Source organism: Tetrao urogallus (assembly GCF_951394365.1).
Source record: "Tetrao urogallus genome assembly, chromosome: 5".
In the NCBI taxonomy this organism is placed as follows: Eukaryota; Metazoa; Chordata; class Aves; order Galliformes; family Phasianidae; genus Tetrao; species Tetrao urogallus.
Genome location: NC_136818.1, coordinates 25,918,489 through 25,936,490, shown reverse-complemented (window position 1 = coordinate 25,936,490; position 18,002 = coordinate 25,918,489). Strand labels below are relative to the sequence as shown.

General features: G+C 52.2%; 1 protein-coding gene across 1 annotated transcript in view; it reads left to right on the top strand.

The window, feature by feature from the left end:
- Positions 1-298: 298 nt before the first annotated feature.
- Positions 299-18,002, top strand: part of PAPPA2 (pappalysin 2) — a gene marked incomplete at both ends in the record, with an annotated part of 71,787 nt that continues 54,083 nt past the window's right edge. Inside the window, 2 exons of the mRNA XM_079536280.1 lie at positions 299-764; positions 4,152-5,208. Of these exons, the coding sequence (XP_079392406.1) occupies positions 299-764; positions 4,152-5,208 (1,523 nt within the window). The remainder of the gene's footprint in view (positions 765-4,151; positions 5,209-18,002) is intronic.

The following is an 18,002-nucleotide window of genomic DNA, read 5'->3' as shown; positions in this document are numbered from 1 at the left end:
GGCAGCGCTCGGCTCCCTCCTTCCCGGTGTCGGCGGGCAGCGAGCTCCGGCCCCGCCGCAGGCAGAGGGGTCTCCGCGGCCGTGCCCTCTTCCTCCCCCTCCTCCTCCTCCTTCTCTCCCTCCTCCTCCTCCTCCTCCCGGGCCCGCAGAGGGGAGGAGAGCGGCGCCGGGGAAAAAGTTGGGGGCAGCGGCACCGGGTGAGGATGCCCTGGCGCTACCCCGACTGCCGCCCGCCGCCCCCCTGAGCCTCCCGCAGTCCCGGGGCCGCCGCCCCCCGATCCCCCGTCCCCCCGGGGCCATGCAGAGCCGCGGGGCTCCCTTGGTCGCGCTGCTGCTGACGGCGCTCAGCCTGACCCGCGGGGACCCCCGGCCCCCCGACCCCCCTCAGCCGTGCGGGCTGGAGGCTCCGAGCCGCCGGGCGGCCCCCCCGCACCATCCTTACGGGCTGTACCCTGGCCGAGCGGCTCAGGGGGGGCTCGGAGCCGCAGCCCCGGACTCCGGGAGGCAGCGGGGTCGGAGGCCGAGGGCAGCCGGGGGAGGCGGCGAGGAGCCGCGGGGCGAGGCGGAAGGCAGGCTGCGGGGCCGGGCGGCGCGGGTGCCGAGCCCCCCCTGGGGCCGGCCGCTCCCCGCCCTGTACTTCGCCGGCGGCCGGGAGACGCTGGCGGCGCGGCCGGAGGCGCTGTCTCACATCCCGCGGGAGCGTTTCACCCTGGAGCTGTGGGTGAAGGCGGAGGGCGGACAGAGCAACCCGGCCGTCATCGCAGGTAAAGCTCGACGGGATGCGGCGGAAGGGATGCGATGCGAGGCCGGGAGGAGCGGGGGGGACGCGGGGACAGAGCCGAGATCCGGAGCTGCTCACCTACGACAGGTGACAGCACCCGTACCGTCCCACCGACACCCCAAATCCCGCTCTCCCCGCGTCCCGGGCACTCACCGGGAGAAGGGCTGTATTTCCCGGCCCCTCGCCTCCCCCGGGTTTGGGGCACGGAGCTCCCGGCGGATCCCCCCCGGCCCGCGGAGTCCCGGGAGCGGTGGCCGCACGGTGGCAGCCGCACCTCGCGCACCGCCCCGGCCCGTGCTGCGCGGTGCCCCTGGGCTCTGCATCCCCCCAGGCTCCCTTCTTTGCGTGGTTGCCGAGGGGGGCTTCTCTCCCTCGTGCGGAGAGACATGGCACGTGGGGTTAACTCACGGCGACCCAGGAGCCAGGGGCTGGTGATGGAGAGCTACAATAAGAATCTGAGAATAGTTTGAGTTGGAAGGGACCTTTAAAAACCATCTGGCCCCATTCCCTGCGCTGAACAGGGACACTCACAGCTCCATCAGGTGCTCAGAGCCCCGTCCAGCCTGTCTGCAAGGATAGGGCACCCACACATCTCTGGGCAGACTGTGCCTCTCCACTCTCCATCCCTCCACTGAACCCCTTTGCTTTGCTTACCACTGGGCTCCACACTTAGACTTTTCTCTGTGGGATGCAGAAGAGGAGAGTGGATGGGTGGCAGATAGGGAAGCTGAGCCAGTGTCTCCCACCCACCCTTTTCACAGCTGTCTGCACCTGGAGCTCAGCCCTGCAGGTGCTTTGCATTACTTTCCCCTGCTAGTTTTCTCTCTTTTGTTGTCGTTTAATTTTCCCTTAGCGGAGGGTGGGCCCGTCATTACACAGCGACCACTGGCACTGGCACGATCCCCCGCTCCAGGCTTTGAGTCAGCCCCACGCACCTCCGGCTGGCTGAGTCACCCGCAGCTTCCCACCCGCGCCCTGCAGCTGGCAATGCGGGGCCGTGGTAATGGGGACAGGGATGGAGCACTTCCTGCTGTGTTCTGTATGTGCAGGTGGCACCAGGATCTCCAGCCCTTCTGCCCTGCTGGGATGGGATCGTGCACTAGCTGCTTGGTGCTCAGGGAGGAGCCCCAGGGGAAAGGATGCTCTGAGTGGTCCTTATAAAGCTGTGCACTTCTTCACCACTCTCCTGGCAGTCAAATCAAAAGGGTTATTTATTCCTTCTCTGTCTCCGTTGCCTGAACTTTACACCCCAGGGCAGTTTTGTGGCCAGCTTTTTGCATATTGGTGCTGAAGCACGGCTGCTTCCTTTCATGTTTTTGTGGTGTTGCCAACAACGCATGTTTTAAATCCAGCATTATCACTCTAATCCTGGGCACAAGTCACAAGCCAGGTTATGTTTCCCCTTTCCCATCCTATAGACTAGATGCCAAATTAGACTTGTGAATGCCAAGATTTGCATCTCCTCTGCAATGGCTCTTTCCATTTTGGTGGGCCACTTGTAAATTTATGGGGCACACCCAGACTGTGTTTGCAAGGATGCTGGGTCCCATTCTCCCCATAAAGCTGCTCCACCTCAATGCTGTTTTTGCTCTCTTCTTGCATTTAACCAAATTTGGGGCACCCTAGATTGTCACAGAGTGAACTGCAGGAGGAGATCCCAAGCCCTGTTTCCTCTGTCCCAGCGATGAGCAAATCCTAGAGGATGGCTTTTGAGTGTGCAGTCCCAGCACTTCCACCCAGCACTCTGGTTTCATACACAAAAACGAGCCAAACCCCATCTGTCCATGTAGGCTTTGTGTTTTGCTGGGGTTTTTTGCTAGCATCTTGGCTGGAGTGGTTGTGACCACTTGGCTGCAGCTTGTCCTCCTTGGAGGAGACAAGGACAAAGAACACTTGGGGTCCAGCAGTGCTTGAAGTGACCTTTGTAAAACTTGCTGCTGGGTTATGAGGGCTGGAAAGGATATGTGGGGCCGTGGTGACCTGGTTCCCTTGGATGTGATCCCTTTGACATGGTCCCACACCACATGCTTATCTCTAAATTGGAGAGAGATGTATTTGAAGGGTGGGCTATTTGGTTGGTAAAGAATTGGTTGGGAGGTCACAGACAGAGGGTTGTGGCCATGTCTCTACGTCCAAGTGTAGGTCAGTGAGGAGTGGTGTCCCTCCGGGGCTCATCTTGGGACTGGTGCTCTTTAACATAATCAGTGATACAGATGATAGGATTGAGTGGACCCTCAGCAAGTTTGTGGATGACACCAAACTGAGTGGTGCAGTCGCTACAGTAGAAGGAATGCCATCCAAAGGGACTCTGATAAACTGGAGAGGTGGGCCCTTGTGAACCTAGTGATATTCAACAAGGCCAAGTGCAAGGTGTTGCATTTGGATCAAGCAAATCCCAGAAATATGCACAGACTGCAATAAAAAGTCTCTGAGAGCAGCCCTGTGGAGAAGTACTTGGAGGTCCTAGTAGATGTCGGGGGAAATTTTTCACCAAGAGGGTGGTGAGGGTCTGTCACAGGCTGCCCAGAGCTGTGGGTGCCCCATACATAGAGGTTCCCAAAGCCATGGATGGGGCCCTGGGCTGCCTGATCTGGAGGGGGGCAACCAGCCCATAACAGGGGTTGGAATTGGGTGATCCCTTTAAGGTCCCTTCCAATCCCAGCCATACTGTGGTTCTATGACACAAGCCTGAAGGTCGTACTGAGAGCATTTATTATGTCCTCATGTTCGTTTGTAATGTTTGGTGCATCCAGCCACCTGTGGCCATTAACTGCAGGGTGAGGGAAATCTGCGAGATGGAAGACTGAGATATCTTGGAGATTCAGGAACGCAGGATGTTTTGCTTTGGATTGACTTATTCTAATCCTTGAAAGCGCAGTGTCTCACCCCAGCCTGCAGTCATGCTCCTATGGGAATGTCTTTCTCTTTGGCCTCTCTTCTCCAACTGGCTGAGCTCTTCATGCCCTTTCCTCTCAGCTTCCATAGCTCTGACTCTTGGCTCCTCCGCCTGCTCACCCAAATAATGAGCAGTGCCCACTATCCAGACCCTGTCCAACTTTATTTGCCTGTGTTTCATTCAGTGTGACCACATGGGCTAGTGGGGAAATATTGGTGGTAGATGGATGGTTGGACTGGATGATCTTGGAGGTCTTTTCCAAGCTTGCTGATTCTATGACTCTGAAAACCTCCCCTGCTCCTTCACCCCAGAACATAGAAACATGATGATGTGCTTTGCTCTTTTGTGCTCCATATCCCTAAGAGTCATCTCAGTGCAGGAGGCAGAGGCATGCCACAAGGATGCTCACAGAGCAGCGATGCTCTCCACTTCTCACCACCTCCCTCTTTTCTCTCCAACCCATCCCCTCTGCAGGAGTCTTCGACAACTGCTCACACACGGCCAGCAATAAGGGCTGGGCTTTGGGCATCCGTGCCCTGCGCCTGGGTGGCAAGCAGGATGCCCGCTTCTTCTTCTCCCTGCGCACAGACCGAGCAGCCGCCGCCACCGAGGTGACAGGGTCCCACCGCTACCAACCGGACACTTGGACCCACCTGACCGCCAGCTATGACGGGCACTGGATGGCCCTCTATGTGGATGGGGTGCGGGTGGGCCGCACTGATGGGCAGGGAGGGCCCCTGCACAGCGCCTTCATGGCCTCCTGCCGCACCCTGCTGCTGGGAGGGGACGCCTGGGGGGACGCTCATGCTTTTCGGGGACACGTGGCCGGGCTGGCCTTGTGGCAGGATGCGCTGCCCCAAGCGCAGCTCCAGCGAGCTTTCCTTGAAGAGGTGCCCAGTGGCTCTCCAGTGCTGGCCGCCGGCTTGGACACTTTGGAGCAACAGTGGGTGCCATTCCGTGAAGCCTCGCTTCCCCGGCGCCGGGTCCTGCCCCCCGCCGTGCCCCCCATCCTCCATCCGTTCGGTCCTCCAGCCTGCGGGCAGACGGCATGCGACAACGTGGAGCTGGTCTCCCACTACAACCAGCATTGGCCGCTGCGCGGTGCCAAGGTGGTGCGGTACCGCGTGGTCAGCCTGGCCGAGGACAGCGGCGGGCGGCCGACGGTGAGCCGTGAGCAGGTGTGGCGGCAGCACCGGGCGCTGAGCGAGGCCTTCCGCCCCTACAACATCTCGTGGCAGCTCAGCCTGCTGGAGGTGCGCAACTCGTCCTTGCGCCGCCGTGCCGTTCTGCTGGGCTGTGAGCCCAGTAAGGTGGGCAACGAGCGCTGCGACCCCGAGTGTGAGCACCCACTGACCGGCTATGATGGCGGGGACTGCCGCCGACCCGGGCGCTGCTTCTCCTGGAAGCGCCGCGACGGTGTTTGCCACATGGAGTGCAACAACATGTTGGATGACTTTGATGATGGTGACTGCTGTGACCCACGGGCTACCGATGTCACCAGGACCTGCTTTGACCCTGACTCGCCATACAGGTAGGTAGGGAACCAGCATGTGAACTGTGAGGGTTGCCTGGGGGACGTTGCAGGTACCATGGGTGCAAAATGCCTTAATGGAGCTTCTGTGCATGGTGCTAGGGCATGAGGGCACCTGCTGCCATGGGGGCTCTGCACGCATCTCTCTTCTCCCCAAGGGAGAGCAAGGGGTTAGAGATATGCAGTTCCTCTGGATTTTCTCCTTCCCTTCTATTCTCCATGCTGTGGGAGCAGCTGGGCTGTTGCTACAAAAACATCTTCATTCCCAAGCCAGCTCCTGATCCCCCAGTGGAATGCAGGAAGCAGGTGCCCATAACCAGGACAGTGGCAGTGGGTGTCTTCATCCATTCCTGAGCTTTTCTCACCATCGGAGGAAGCACAGGGGGAGGATGAGGAGCCCTTCTCTCAGTGTTTCCCCCTCAGCCATGGCACCAGACGTGACCCCTAGATGTTTTCCCACCCTGGGATGAAATCTGATGGCCTGTGCCCATCAGATTCATCATAATGTTAATAATGATCAGAACATCATGATGTTCCTCATTAGTGGTGTGGTGAGCGGTTCTGCTGCCTGCCACATGGCTGCTCAGGATAGCCGCCCACTGCCACTTGGTCACCAGAAGAGGCTTTGCTACTTAATGGAGACATGGCCAAGGCTCTGTCCTCACCCTCTGTGTGCAGCTAGAGGAATGTTTTCATCCTCGGACAAGAAGGGCTCCACCTAAATTTAAAAAGGCTGAATTTTTGCTGGTATGAATCAGGGCTTCCATTTGTCAGGATTTTCCCCTGAAAGTTGGGAAAGAAACAAAACTAAACTAAACAAAGCAAAAAACCAACATACAAAACAAAACAAAACAAAAACCTTGCTTCTGTGGGAAAATGGGAACACTACGGAAATAACAAAACTTTTGCAATTTTTCTTTCTGCAGCCCTCATTGGTCTGCAGACAAGATGGGACTGTAGGCAAATCTCTGAAGGGGAAATCCATCTTGCATGGTGGTTGGGAAATCTGGGGGCATGGATTGCATGGGGCCCTGGGCAATGTGATCTAGTACATGATCTAGCAGCTAGCAACCCTGTCTGCAGCAGAGGGGTTGGAATTTGATGATCCCTGAGGTCCCTTCCAACCCAAGCCATCCTAAGATTCTATGACTCTACGATCCTGGTGCTGCTGAGCTCCTGAGCTCTTTTTCCCCTGCCTGCATGTACCATGGTGTTTGGGGTAGGTACAACCTGAATTTGTACCCCGCTGTTTCATGGGAGATTACTAGTATGAGTCTGGGAAGCAGCGAGGTGAGGTGAGCTGGTTGGGTTGGTGCCCTTCCTACGGGTCAGGGGATTCATCCCAAAATACACAAGCAGGCATTTGGCCATAAAGCATTATGCTTAAATGAGTGTTTATGAGGAGCGGGGCAGCTGGGAAACTTGCAGGAGGATTTTTAGGGTGGAAGCCAAAACAGGAGGAATAACAGAAAATAAAACTTAACAAACTGAGGAAAGGCAGCACGACAGGAGCCAGGTGCCTGGAGGTAAGAGCTGTGGCTGGGGACAGCGTGGTGTTGTCTTTGATGGAGATGGGCAGGGGGAAACATGTTGTTGGACGACTCCTTTCGGGTCAAGGTGGCACAACGGAGCTTTGGGTTTCTGCACGGTGAATCAGCTCTGCCATATTTTATTTCAAGGCTCTCTAAAGCAGTGGTTTGGATGCGAATGCTTCTCAGCACTGCCAAAAATAATCCAAAGGAGAAAGTCAGTGCGAGACACTGGACAATTTCTTACTTAGTGCTGTCGACAGATGCTATTGTTTTGGTGAAGGGCCCCAATACCTTGGCTTGCATGACCTTATGCACGTGTAAAAGCTTTTGCCATTTTAGAATAGCCCTCACCTCTCTAGGTGTGCATCTTTGAGAGAGGCTGATCTGATTGCTGGAGAGAGCAGAGGCAGCTCTAGTGCTTCTCAGCTGGTGAAAGCCTCTGTACACTTCTAGAGCTATGTTTGGTTCCAGCATATTGGCCATGCGTAGTGTCGTCCAATATCAATAGCACAGCAGGCAGATGAGGCTTGGAAGGAAGAGTGGCAAGGCTGTGGGGCAGGGAGCTGTGCTGAGCCCATGGCAGTGTTGGTGTGCACACAGCCAGACCGTGGTACTGAGCCTTTCTCATGACCATGGCAGGAGATGTGGACGGCAAGTCAAGGACACGACTGACCATACAAAGAACAAGGGGACAGATATAGCAGGAGAACTGCCAGCTGTCATCCTGCACCCAGCTCCTCCTGCTTTTCCAGGAGCTGCTGGCAGTGTAATGCCAGGGTCCCGGAGTAAGTTTGTGTTCATTTGCTGCAGACATCATCTTCTTACAGAGTACAAGTGTTGTTGTAATTGGCGCTCTAGGAAGGCAAGCAGCAACAGCTCATTAACAGCAATTAACACTCAGTATGGGCCCCCCTTGGGCAGTTACACTGTGAGCCTGGTGTGTGACACAGTGTGTGTGAAAAGAGCAACTGGAGGGCAGCCTGGGTACCAGCAGAAGGAACAGAAATAACACAGTAAGCAGAAGCATTGGTAGTGGAGGTACTGCCGTTCAGGACTGCCACAGGCACAAAGAGCCTCCTCTGGTATGGCCCTGAAAACCACAGGGCAGGAAGCTGAGGGGCAGAGCTTGATGGGGCTCTCTAGCACGCTCCCTGCCCCACATTTTCCCTTCCCTTTTGCCAACCCCTTGTTTCCAGAGTAGCAAATTCAGTTTTGCCTCCTCTGGGATGGCCACAGCTGTGATGTTAGGATCTATCTCATCAACAGGACGCTTGATGGGCCTTAATGTGGGCTTAGCCAGCCTGCCTTCCTCAGGGAGAGATGCTTAATTGGGTTAGGGCTGTTGGGGAGCCTCCTGCTGTTTAAGCGGTTTCTTCAAGCACTAATCCAGATTAACCTCACCGAGTGTCTCTTGTGGACAGGCCCCAAGAATGAACTATCACTCAGCAATTCTCCTTTCCTGGCTACAGGAAACCTGAGCCAGAATAGCGAGCAGTCCACAAGTGCTGGGCTCAGGTCTGGGGGCTGTAAGCAAGGTGGTAAAGAGATGGGCATCTTGGGAACCCCAGAGGGAACCCCAAAGGTAGCAGTACTGGTCTTGGTGGCCACTTCCCCAGGCTGGTAGGCCCACTGGGGCTGGGCAGGTGCAGTAATTAACAGGGCTTTTTGCTGGAGCCTGATGGATTCCTTGGTAGGTTCTTTAAAGTTTCATGAGAGAGGTCAGACTGAGCTCATAAAAAAGCTGAACGGGAAAGAGAGCCCACTCTCTCTGGGCTCTTCTTATTGATTACTAATTTCAAAACTTGGCAAAGATGGATGGGATTGTCCTTGGTTGTTTCATCCTGAGGACAGGATGTCCACCGAGGTGCTTGTTCATAAAGTGGCAAATAGCCAGGGCTGAGTTCACCCAGAGTCCTGGTTTTGGTCAAAAAAACCCTAATTTGCTTTTGATCCTCTCAGCCCAAATACATCAGAAAGCACTTAACACATCCTTTGCATCTGTTATGTTGTGCCAAAGATGAACCCAACAGTAGAGTTGCGTTTTGAGGAGCAATGAAGTCTGAGAGGGAGTGGTAAGAAAATGGGCTCTGCTCTTGGTCAGTGTGACTTCCTGAGCCCTGCGGTGTGTCTGCACTCATGTCATCCCCAGGTACTGCTGGGGGGCTGCTCACCTCAGCCTCCAACTGCTGCCTTCACCTTCCCCGTGGGATGTGTTTCATTTGCTTAGATGTCCTATTTCTTCCATCCGATCTCCTGTCTGCTGTGAGAGCTGTTCCTTCCCTGCTGTGGGCTGCAGTTGTCAGTCCTTGTCTCTTACAGGAGTTGGATGTGCTTGTCTCTCTGGTTTGGCCTCTCTTCCAGGCTCGTGGAGAAGGGAGGTCTCCCAAACTTCATCATACATCAGGGTATGAGCATCCCAAAGGGCTTTCAGGGCATCTGTTCTCCTGAAGCTGTGAGAAAGAGGATGTAACACCTCCAGTTCGGGCTGGCAAAGGGAAGGGTAGCACAAACTCCCAGAGACCTGCCCGGTGCCCCAGGGTGGCTGGAGCTGTGCAGGAGGACAACCCGATCCGCGTGTGAGCGGGAGCAGCAATCCCTGCCCAGCAGCTGTAGGAGCCTAGACGCTTTCAGGGAAAACAACCCATCCAGATGTGAGCTATTGTTCTAGCAATACCACCATCCTGGGGGCTGATCAAATCCAGACAACAATTGTGAAGGAACAGCATGTGTCCAAGGGCTGGGCTGGGGAAGGGGGGGAGTCACTCTGTTTCCAGCTTTTCAGCACTCCCTGGGGTTCCTACTCATCCGTCCGTGTGCAGCTGAGATCCCAGGAAATGACCCAGCAGGGTGCTTGGCAGCATGCTGGTGGGACTCCATCAACCCCACGCTGATGGGCTCTTGTGGATGATTGATGCACGTTTGGGTTGGCAGGCTGCGCCGCGGACACTGGAGCTGTTGAGCGAGCATACCATTTTTAGTTTGCCTTGGCTCTGCTGACACCGTTATATAGGAAATCAAATTGTCCCTTTGCAGAGGGTGATGTGGGGAGAAGGATGGATCCGACGCAGCCCAAGCCCACCCGAACTGAGCAAGGCGGAGGGCTCCGGGAAAGGGAGCAGTGGTAGCCTTGGTGTTTCTCTTGTTTGTGGTTAAAGTAAGGCTGTTACATTACAAAACTTCCCCCAAATAATTATCTCGCATCCTTTTTACGTTCGCGAGAAAGGCATTTTTAGAATGCTGGCTTGTATGCACTCCGGCTGGGATACCCAATTGCCTGGGCCTAAAAATAAGTTGGGGGCTGGGGACTTGATTTTTCCCCTCCTTGTTTACTTATTTAAGAAGAGGGGGGGATGTTTGGACTGAACATATTTATTTTCCTCTCTTTCTCCGTATTGATCTCCTTCTGGACTAACACCAAGAGTATTTGCCTTTCAATGAGCAAATTCATCCTTGCTCAGCAAATTCTCCCACTGCTGCCAACCCTGGGAAAGGTCCTTCACCCACACAAGCAAATGCTGTCTTTCTGAGGTGCCCACCTGCCTGTGCTGTGAGGAGGGGTAATTCCAGCTCTTCAGATGGGGAAACTGAGGCATGAAAATCCTAGCCATCTTGTGCAGCAATGCAGTGTTAGGGCTCTGCTCTGCTGCCTCCTAGACCCTGGGTGGTTAAAAGAGGCATTTAATGAAAGGAAATGAAGCTGTTCAGGCCTGACTAAATGCACGGCACGAGCTGGCACTGCTATCTGCACAACTTGCCCCAGCCCTATAGCTGGCTCCCCATGCAGCAGCAGCAGCAGGAGCCTTGCACCCACTAGTGTTATCCTGCTTCAGGCTCCTGGGGACACCTCCCTGCACCTGGACTGCTACTTCGTTCATTGGCAGAAAGGAAGAGAGAGCTGATTTACAACAGATCACCTGCGGTTTAGATGGGGACCAAGCTTATCTGTACTGTCTGAGACAGGGAAAGAGCACTGCAAGTCTCAGCCCTGGCCCTGGAAGTTTTCTATTTTTCTTTGAAACAAACAACCCAGGCAGAAACTGAACCATACCTGGCTTTGTTTAGCTTGGAGCCTGCTCTACAATAACTTGCCACTGTTGAATTCTGCCTCGCAAAACCGCAAGGGGCTGCAAACATGTTCCTTCACACATGTTCTGTGTAATGCGGGTGGCTCAGCAGCCAGCATCAACACTGGGAAAAGGCAGCGGGTGCTCAGCCAGGCGGGGGACAGCTTTCCGAGGCGTGCTGGCATGTGCTGGAGCCACGCTGCTGCCCGTGCTGGGATTTGGAGCAGAACCACGTGCAAAGATGCTGGGCTCCTGGCCTCACCGAGCTGCTGCTGTGTTGTCTGCAAGGCTCTTGCCTTCCCCACCTATTCCTGATCCGGGTCTCCTGCTCTGCTTCTCTCACATACTTCCCATTAACTCCCCTCACGCACCCAGCTCTCTTTCCCTGGCTTTGGAGGTGGTGACATCCCATGATGCCAGCTCCACTCTTCTTCCCTGGGACCAGTCCCCGTGCAGCCCTGGTAGGTCTGCAGGGGCTTTTTCACTTTTGCAGATGGCCTTAAGCATAAACCTTGGGTGAAAGAGGGTGGTTCTCTACAAGCCAACGCAACTGACTGAGCATCCTTAGTGTCTGCTACAAGTGAGGCGTCAGCACAGGACACAGGTGGAAAGCCCAGCCCATCAGGGTCCTAACAGTCACGCACTCAGACAGAGCTACACTTGGCCATGGGCATTGTTCCTTCCTTGCACGCTCTCAGAGTATGGATACTTTCAGGGGGAGGATGCATTATGGACTGCCTCAGGGATGACACAGGGAACTGCCTTACAGGGCTGGAAGACTAGCAGTGAATGACAGTATTTGTCTCCTTTCCAATGACTTGCTGTTCAGAACTTTCTTTGTTGGGTTTGTGAAAGAGAAGGTAAGAGGGAATGGGAGGGACACCATCCCATTTGCAGGCTTGCTTATTCATGATGTTGTTGCTGGATGTATGGCTTGGACTCTCCTGGGTTTGGCAGTGATGATACCTCAGAATCACAGAATTATAGGTGTTTGAAAGGGCCTCTAGAGATCATCAAGACCAACCCCTCTGCTAAAGCAGATTCCCTACGGGAGATCACACAGGTTCGGGAGGGTTCTGCATCCTTCCAGAGAAGGAGACCTCACAGCCTCTCTGGGCAGCCTGTTCCAATTCACGACACTCTTTGCAAAGCCTGAACCCACAGGCTGGTTTCAGACAAATAAAAAATTCGGTATCTACGTTCCTGCAGTCAGGAGATGAGTACAAAGTGGGCAGTGATTGCAGCCTTTGCTGAGGCTTTGAAGATATTGGAGAGCTGCGGGGCTGGAAAAACTTTAAATCCATGTTTCACCTTGTGGGTTTGGAGTTCCTTTAGAGTTCACTCCTATTTAAATTTTTGGGACATGCTAACCTCCAAATGAACCAAGTTTTCTACATGAAACTTTGAGCGCCTGATCCTCAAGTGAGAACCTGTAGGTTGAGCTGAATCCCAGGGGTCCTTTGACTTCTATTGCTTGCAGGAAGCAAGGGACAGTGCGTGTGGCCAGGGAGGATGAGATGCTCCACGTGTCCTCTGCTCCCACCACAAGAGGCCAGCCGTTCTGAAAGCCTGGCTCTCCCCTAATGAAAGATGTCCTTCTACTTCAATGGGGCTCAGATGTGTCGCATGTTTTAAGATGATCTCACTTGTGAGGAAATTGGAAGTCTCTTTGAGGAAGAGATGGCCGTGATTCATGCTGATAGAAATAGAAAGGCCAAACAAGCAAATGGAAACTCCCTACTGACCACGTCCCTGCAATTTAAAAGGGTTTTTACTACCTATTCCAGTATTAATTTGAAAATCATATGCATTTACTCTTACATACTACAATCAGATGGGTTTTAAGCCATTAAGGCCCATTGGGTCAATAACTACCATTTTCAAAAATCTATTAAATACCCATTTCCGTGGAAATAGAGCTCCTACAATTGATCACAGCTACCAACTCCCATTAAAATAAATCCCAAACGCTATCAACTCCCTCAAGATGTAGAGCACTAAAACACAGATTGCTGGGACAAATTTATCCCAGGGGAAAGTTGATGGTCCATTATACTTAAGCAACACAAGAATTGTCACATAAGCCAGGAAGTTTATGGGAGCTGCATGTGTTAGTCTTCCCTGAGGGGGTAAGGAGGAAGGTTCATGGGGTGAATCGGTAGCTCTAGCACAAACTCAAAGCCAGGCACCCACGGGACCTTTTTGGGAAACATTCGGCTTATTTTATATGAACTTTCAAGTGTATGTAGACCTTGGTTGTTTGGCAGAAGCAAACGATGCTTTAGGGCTGAAATGCTGGAAGAAGTTATGAATTTGTGGCTCGGTTCTTGGTGAAACAGGATTTCAAATACAGACTCTCAGCTCCATCCAACCATCAATTTCCATTATTTTTTGGAAGCGGGGTGGGAGGGTGGAAGTAATGACTTGGAGACCTTGAAAGCTGGAAGTCTATTGAGATTTGCAGGTGGATTTAAAGTCTGTCAGCACGAGGACAAGTGGATCAGCCTATCTTGTTGTGATCTTTGTTCAACTTTGCAGACACCAATGATGTATCGCAATGGCTGTTCTCCAGTCACATGCCCCGTGTCAGTCCTTCTGGATTCAGGGTGGCACTTCCTTAGCCTCCCACTGCAAATATCCACTGAGTTTTATCTGTGAACGCCTTGATTTCTGCAGTTTAATCTCAGTTAAACTGATCTTCAGCCCCACTTTCCCTGCTGAGCAGACCTCGTTTCTTCTGTTGCTTTTCTTATTTCTGAAAGGGTCTTTTGCTCTTTGTTTTCACTGGAGTCAGCCTGACTTCAGGGAATTCCCATTCCACCCTGCTCTCCCAGCCTCTCCAATGCAGAAATGCCTGCTGCTCTGTCCTGTTTTTCCATTCTTAGTTCAAGGACTGTCTTTATTCCTCCGTCTAAATTAATCTCAATCAAGCCATAATTAGTTCAGGACAAGTTTTCTTTCTTTCATCAGCTCTTTCATAATTCTTACACTGCTTACCAAAACCCTGTCTAAAATAGTATTGGCTTCTGCTGGTGCAGTGATGATTTACTAAAGAATTTTGTTAGTGAGCACTTCCAGGAATAACTGGATCGTGCTGTTGTGAGCAGCATTTATTCTTCAGCCTATCTCAGGGCAAAGCGCCCTGCAGGGCTTTCTAGTCTGACACTGACGGTATTGTTCTTTTTTACCCAAATTTGACCTCAGGAAGTTACATGCTCCCATCTGATGTAGCTGGCAGTGGATCTGTTGTGTGCTATGGTCTTCAGCCTTCTGCTCTCTGTGCCCAGTGCCACATCTGCACGGAAGGGGCACAGTCTCGAACCACAACCCTTGTTATGATCTTGTCTGCAGCTGTGCCAGTACAGCTCTGCCCCTGCAGCATCTGCTGCTGCTTCTTCAGTCCCAAAGCCAAATCCACATCCCACACAGAGACTGAGGTTTTCCTCAGTCTGACTGCAACAGGAATTACTCTTGGGGAAGGAAACCCTGAAGCCCACGGTCCTCATATAGGAGCATTTTGGCCTGCCATCCTTGCTGACATTTGGATACTCAAGCCTTTGTGAGAAGTTTGAACTGTCTCTCATACAATGCTGCTAGTGATGGCTGCTCCCTGCTGCTCTTTGACCAATGCTACCAGTGCCTCAGGGTTGGTCTTCCCAGGCAAACCCAAGACGTAATGAGATGCTCTCATCCTCTGCACACCACAAATGGTTTTGGATTCTTGTGCTGGAGTCCAACGCACAATGAAGCTGATGAGGGACTCCCAAGGATTACAGAGGGCATCCTGCCAGTGGTGCTGTGCCTCCTGTCAGCCCAGGGAGTGGTCTGTCTTTTCCTCCAGCTTTCCTTCGCCCCTCAGACAAGACATGTCTGCCTGTGCTGCTAGATGCCCAGATGACTGAGCTGCCTTCTTAAGCTGCATGATGCCAGCAGTGATGCTTGTGGCATGGCAGCATAGTGCTGGGCTGGAGTCAGAGCTCAAAGCTTTCTGGTCTGGTGGAGTTGAAGAGCCTTAACAGGAAGACTTCTGGTTACACATCACCTGAGATTTCCTGTGCTGGGAATAGGAATGAGGATTCCCAAATCCAAGGAAGATTTGTGCATGCAAGCCTGAATTTGGCGGAGTACCTCTTTAGATTCCTTATGGAGTCGCCAGGAGGGAGAGGCATGGCAGGAATGAATGGAAGATCTTTGCTTCGGCTCACCATATGGAGGAGCATCTCTTCACTAATGAGATGGAGAATGCAGAGTCTGCCCCCGATTACATTCATGCCACTTGGCTCAACACCTGCCTTCACCTGCTGAGTCGTGGCTCTTTGTCTTTAACACCTTGTGTTAACCCTTTGCTGCCCTGGGGGAGCACGCTGTCAGCACAAGTTACTGGCAGGCTGGTTCATGTTCCTGGGAAGTCTGAGGGATTCCTCATTTGTCAAGAAGAGGTTTGGGGAAAGAAAGGATCCTCCCTGCTTGGCAGGAGTAGGAATTTCGGTGCGGTGGATGAGAGACATGAAAGCAGAATCCCCTGTGACTTCATTAGGCTGGATGGTTAGCCTGGAGCTGGCTGTGTCTCAAGTATTTTCCAGCTGTCCATGGAGGGCACTTGGACAATTTCCATTCAACCCCACTCCCACATCCCTTCTGAAAAGCCTACAGGGAAAAGACTTCTATTTTTGCATTGCAGTTTAATTCCTGTGGCATTACACACTGTATCCTCTGCAATACCCAGAGAATTCAGTTTGATTTATGGTGCTGCGTGGTACATGTTGGTCTTGCTTTTCATTCAGAAGTGCCATTTTCTGCCTTTCCTTGGTCATTCCAATGGCCATTTTTATGGCATCAAGACTTTTTGCTGCTCTTGCTTCTTTTCTCTCAACTTAAACAAAATCAGATTGAGTTAAGAGTTTGGTTGCCCATTCTACCAACCAGTAGATTAGCAAATCCTTTTGCTCTTTCCCACCTCTGCACCAGCAGCATTCCTGTTATTTTTGCCAGAAATTGCTGCTTGCTGAAGAACACCAAGTCTTCTGTATTGGCTAAGTCAACACAGACCTCGACTTATAACCATGAGTAGAAAGATTCTGCCTCCCCCATGGATTAAGAAAAAATGGTGCAAGTAAACACACAAGAAAGGACATGAAGGCTTTCCTTGGAGGCTTGGAACAAAGTATGATTTTTTCAGCTGCTTAGAATGGAATCTTTGGGTCTTCAAACCTTCATTAGAGCATCAGGAATTTAGATTAGGTGTTAGGATTTTTTTTCCATGAAAGCAACTAAATAGTGGAGTAGATTTCCAAGAGAGGTAATGAAACCTCTGTCCTTTGAGCTGTTCAGCTTTCAGCTGGGCATAGCCCTGAGCAACTTCATGTAATTAGACATGTTTTGTACCTTAAGAGGTCAGACTACGTGACCTGTGGAAGCCCCTTCCAGCTGCACTTACGGGTCTCTGAATCCACACCTCTTTGGAGACAGTCATGGAAGCTGCTGGACTTCCTGTTTTCATCTCCTTCACCGATTGTATGAAACTTCACACAGTGACAGTACATCCTGTCCCATACACAGTCCTGTGCTCGTGACCAATTACAAAGACCACAGAAGCATCAGTGCTGCTCCACTGTACTGCTGTAGAACAGTGCAAGATCTAGGCTTCCCCATCCTGATTCTCCAGCAGCCATGAGTTCTACAAGTGTTCACACAGTACCTAAGCCTTCCTTGCAGTCAGATTATTCACTAGCACCATTCAGTTAGCAGTGCCATAGGTGAGTGCTGCTGAGCACTGGCGTGATGGAAGCCCTCATATCTGGACTCAGTCCTTCAAACATCACCATTCCAAATGGTGTTCATGTCCATGCTGGCAATGGCAGGTTATGATCTTTCCTACCTTACTCTCCATCCACTGTTGCATATACTCTTCTTGAGAGCTGCACTCTCCCAGGGGTGCACATACTCCCCAGGCCCAAGTGGCTCTAGCTGCTCACCGAGTTTATTTATGCTCCTGGAGAAATGTCTGCAAAACTGAAGACATTTTATGCCTCTCTTCTGTCTTCTCCTTTATTCTCTGTGCAAAGAGGGTGTTATTTCTTGGGTGATTTTTTTTTCCTCATTATTTTTTTCCCCCTCACGTATCCTTCTGGCTTTCCCTGCACTTGTGTGTCAGTTTGCACCAGCACCCACGGCACGTAAATATCATCTAGTTCAGAATTCTCCAACCTTGAAGGAGCTGGGAAGCTATTCAGGGAGCAGAGGAGAAGTCTGTCATTTGGTTCTTTCATGGAGACCAAAAGCTTCTCTGCCATCCCCAGGGAAAATCACAGAAGCGCCGAAAAGGAGGGAGAGCATGACCTTGGCAGTAAGTGACAGGCAAAGACGCCAGTTGCATGCTCCTTGTCTCAGCTAGGAATGCCAATGGAAAAGAGGGTTTGAGGGGAATCAGAGTTGCCCATTCTAGGGTCGTTTTGGTCTTGCTCGTGTTGTTGGGGATGCCGGCAGAATGTGATGCTTTCTTTGCCATGGTGGGCAGAGTCCCTTCCTCTCCTCTTCCATCCAATCCATCTGAGCATCTCCATGCTGGGACTGCTCCCCCTACCCTTAACACAACTCTGAACCATCCAGATCTTTCAATGGAGGAAATTAGTTATTTATAATTAAGGGTTGACCAAAAAATGTTGCTAGTGTCAAGGGAACGGCAGGCGACAGCCAGAAAAACATGATGTCTCCAGAAGAGAGGCAGCGGGAATATCCCTCTGAATAGGGCTGACGTTAGCTCTCGGAATTTGGACAGCCTGGAAGGGTTTGGGGCTATTTTTCCAAGATATCATAGGTCAGGAATCAACATTATTTTTAATTCTGTGTCCCCCGAGCAGCTCTGGTGCATAAGGGAGGCTTTTTCTCCCCTCCTTGTACTCTATTTCTATGAAATTTTTGCTTTTCTTCCTTCCGAGTCATGCCACAAATATGTCCTTCAGGTTTATTTATTCTTCTCTCTATCTATTCCTCCCAGCCTGCTCCCATCTTGGTTGGGTTGCAGAGATGGCGTCAGCGTGGCGCGTGTCTGGGATGCTCAGGCGAGACATCACAAATAAGAGATCATGTTATCCTAATTTGCTGTTTCCGGTTGGGAGAGTTTTTCTTTCCACAAGCTTATGTGCCTGGGGAAAACATGCTGGGAATGCTGCTTTGTGGTGGGAGATCTCAGGGCCTG